Source organism: Trachymyrmex septentrionalis, unplaced genomic scaffold (genome assembly GCF_001594115.1).
Source record: "Trachymyrmex septentrionalis isolate Tsep2-gDNA-1 unplaced genomic scaffold, Tsep1.0 scaffold86, whole genome shotgun sequence".
In the NCBI taxonomy this organism is placed as follows: Eukaryota; Metazoa; Arthropoda; class Insecta; order Hymenoptera; family Formicidae; genus Trachymyrmex; species Trachymyrmex septentrionalis.
In genome coordinates, this window is record NW_017306049.1 from 141433 (window position 1) to 144555 (window position 3123).

At 28.7% G+C, this 3123-nt stretch overlaps 1 protein-coding gene across 5 annotated transcripts in view; it reads right to left on the minus strand.

Moving 5' to 3' along the window:
• Nucleotides 1–416: 416 nt before the first annotated feature.
• LOC108755226 (putative fatty acyl-CoA reductase CG5065) overlaps nucleotides 417–3123 on the minus strand; it is a 34285-nt gene continuing 31578 nt past the window's right edge. For all 5 annotated transcript variants that reach the window (XM_018498127.1, XM_018498122.1, XM_018498126.1 and 2 more), the window contains 4 exons: nucleotides 1799–2063; nucleotides 1197–1499; nucleotides 904–1111; nucleotides 417–807 (listed from right to left, as the gene is read on the minus strand). In XM_018498127.1, coding sequence (XP_018353629.1) covers nucleotides 507–807; nucleotides 904–1111; nucleotides 1197–1499; nucleotides 1799–2063 — 1077 coding nt within the window. In that variant the 3' untranslated portion in view covers nucleotides 417–506. The remainder of the gene's footprint in view (nucleotides 808–903; nucleotides 1112–1196; nucleotides 1500–1798; nucleotides 2064–3123) is intronic.

Genomic DNA, 3123 nt, shown 5'->3' on the forward strand with positions numbered 1-3123 from the left:
GAAATAATTATAAGAGTGAGAATTTTTTCTCCAGGAACATTTTTGTAATATAAATACCGAAAGACAAAAAAATTAATTTTTTTTTACTATTACTATGTCCAATTATACGTATCAAGTACAATCTTTAAGCCTTAAGCCTTTGCGGTTTGAAATATTACTTTTAAAATGAGCGAATATCAATTTGACCAATCTAATATGAACTAAGAATTTTTATTACTTGGAAGAATTTATAAAGATCTTAAATGTAACTTTTTATATTTAGTTTATAATCGTACAAAAAATCAAATATTTGAAGAATGTACAAGATGCCGCAATATATTATGTCGAGTTCAAAGTATCAATCTTGTAATATTTTCTTTAAAGGAAACGTGAAACATAAAAATTTTTATACATGTATGTATGTATGTATATATACACATACAAAATTTGTACTTTTACGTTGGTATTGTAGGAAAAAAGTTAATTATTCTCATACTACAAAAAGTTCAACAATATACTCTACACATTTATTTACTTGGCTGAATTAACATCGCTACGAGAGGCTTAGCAGAGATCGTCCAAGTATACATTAGCCAAACAAGGAAAATTCCAAATATTAATTTTAGCAAACAATCAGCGAAATATAAATATGTAAAGACTCGTCTTGCTCGTGGCAATGTCGAAGGATCGTCCTTTAGGTAATATTGCCTCGTACCTAAAATGTACTTTAATATATATTCGTTCCAATGAATAACTTTCGTGTCCATGAAAAATATCTCTTTATCAGATGGACATAATCGTTGCTGCAAATCGCGCAGATTGTCATTGCTGTAATTAAATTCACATATCAGAATATAAAATATAGATTATTAATTAGTTTATCAAATTGATACGTTATTTTAAAAAAAAAATTCAACTTTTTACCGAAAAATCCACTGCTTCATAGTGTAATATTGAAGCAAATCTAATCCGGCATTTACTCTACTTTGTACTCGCACCAGGAAGGGCTTATTTCCAGTCACAATAAGTAGACTGTCTAACACATAGGCAGGTATAGTTTGAAAGAATATGACGGCAAGCCAATGTAAAACTTTGGAGGAGGTCATTCTTCCACCGGGATACCATAGTGGTTCTATAAAACGAATGTTGGATGTTAGATATATATTACATATTTTTTTGTGCAATATTGTTATAAACAGTGTTGTAATATTCTTTACGAGAAAAGGGGTTCTCGAATACGTGTTTCTTCCCGAGCTCTAAAGCATCACCCCAAGAAATCGGATTCTCTTGATTCGCTGTGGCGTTTAAAAATATCGGCTTGGTAGATTTCTCCGTCCCGACCTGCCAAGCCAGAGCTATTGTTGCGTTTATAGCCATATCGCAGGGAATTATATCACTTATGTAATCCGCATTGCAGAGCATAGATCGTATTACTCCTTTACCCGCGCCGATCATTAATCCAGTCGGACCGTTCATGTTGTCCACCCAGCCAGGCACAGGCTCTTTGTAAGATGCTATCACTAAAATCAGATTATTATCAACATTTTATTAATTTTATAAATAAAACGTGGACAATTCCAATAAGAAAAAAATAAATGAAAAGTATAGAATAAATTTTCATTCAAAGCTTAATTTCTTTCGAAAAAATTGAATGTAAAAGTAGTTGGTAAAATTGATTTCTGGAAAAGAAAAATTAGTATATGTATAATTCGTTATTTGCTTTTTATATTTTGTTATATTTTCAACTTATTTCTTATACATATAGAATCACTTTCATTACTAATGATTGAAAATAATTTTAAGGAAAGAAATTTTTTACCTATCGATGGTCGTATGATTCCTACAGGTAGTCCACATCTCGACACGAAGTCTTCGTTGAGTGCTTTGCTGTAGGCGTACGTGTTTGGTTGCTCACCCAATAATTTGAATCTCATTGCTTCCAGGGCATCATCCGTCATTGTATTGACCATGTGAATAACGCTTTCTGGTGAGATTTTAGTTTGGTAAGCGCGTTCCTCCAACACCGACTCGCCACATTGGCAAAAAGATGTCGAAATGTAAATAAACGCCTCGAGTAAAGACAGCTGAAAGACAAATTATTTTATTTACTATTCTCTTACTTTGTTACAAGTAAAATTCTTCTTTCTAAGATCGAATAAAGTTTTATTTGCTTAATCTATGTCATATATATTTTTTCATAGTAAAATTAGTTACCGTAATGGTTAAAATTTACTTTAACGACACATTACAGCCAAATTGCAAGTTTGATTTATATTGTAGGGATAGAATATGGTAATAATTTTATTGCTAATAATTGTACATTTTATACTAACAATTGATATTTCAACTTTATTAAAATTGCAAAATTAAAAATTACATTAGGGGAACGTTAAAAATATCGATGCAGTGTTTTAGAATTCATTCACACAGAATAGACAGCGTAATCTATTAACTCAAAAGAAACAATTTTTTTCTGTGGAAAAGTTATGTCCGAGCACTATATGGTAGTTAATAAAGGCTATTTAAAATTAATGATTACGCTTAAATTAAACTTGGACATATACGTTACTTTATTATATTACCATTAATAATAATTATGCATGATATTTAAACATTTAAATAACATTAAAATATTATTTGGATTCTAAAGTTTAAAAAGCCTATTTTAAATTTAAAATGCTTACTTGTTAAATTTTGTCTGATGATGCTTCATCTAAATATTGCGCTTCAAAATATAACAAAAATATTTTTAAAATATCAATATTCAATTTTATGTAAATCATAAAATAAATATTGCAAAGATAAGAGTTTATAAATTTGAATTAAATCTGTATTTTCTCTTTAAAATGCATTCTTAAAAACTTTACTATGATTTTTGTTCACCGAGACTCTTCAAGTTTTCATGATGCAGGAACATGGAATATCGCAAGCATTCTCGAATTTATAAACGGTAGTGTATATGTCAATTAATATTTAATTAATATTGTGTAATAATAGTGTAATTGTAATTGTAATAATCATAAATAATATAATGTTAATTATATATCTAATAATATAATAATAATTGTGTGTAATAATATTAATACAGCAATGTTGATGCTATCATAAAATTTTATGTTTGTACCATATGTGTTTTATATTACT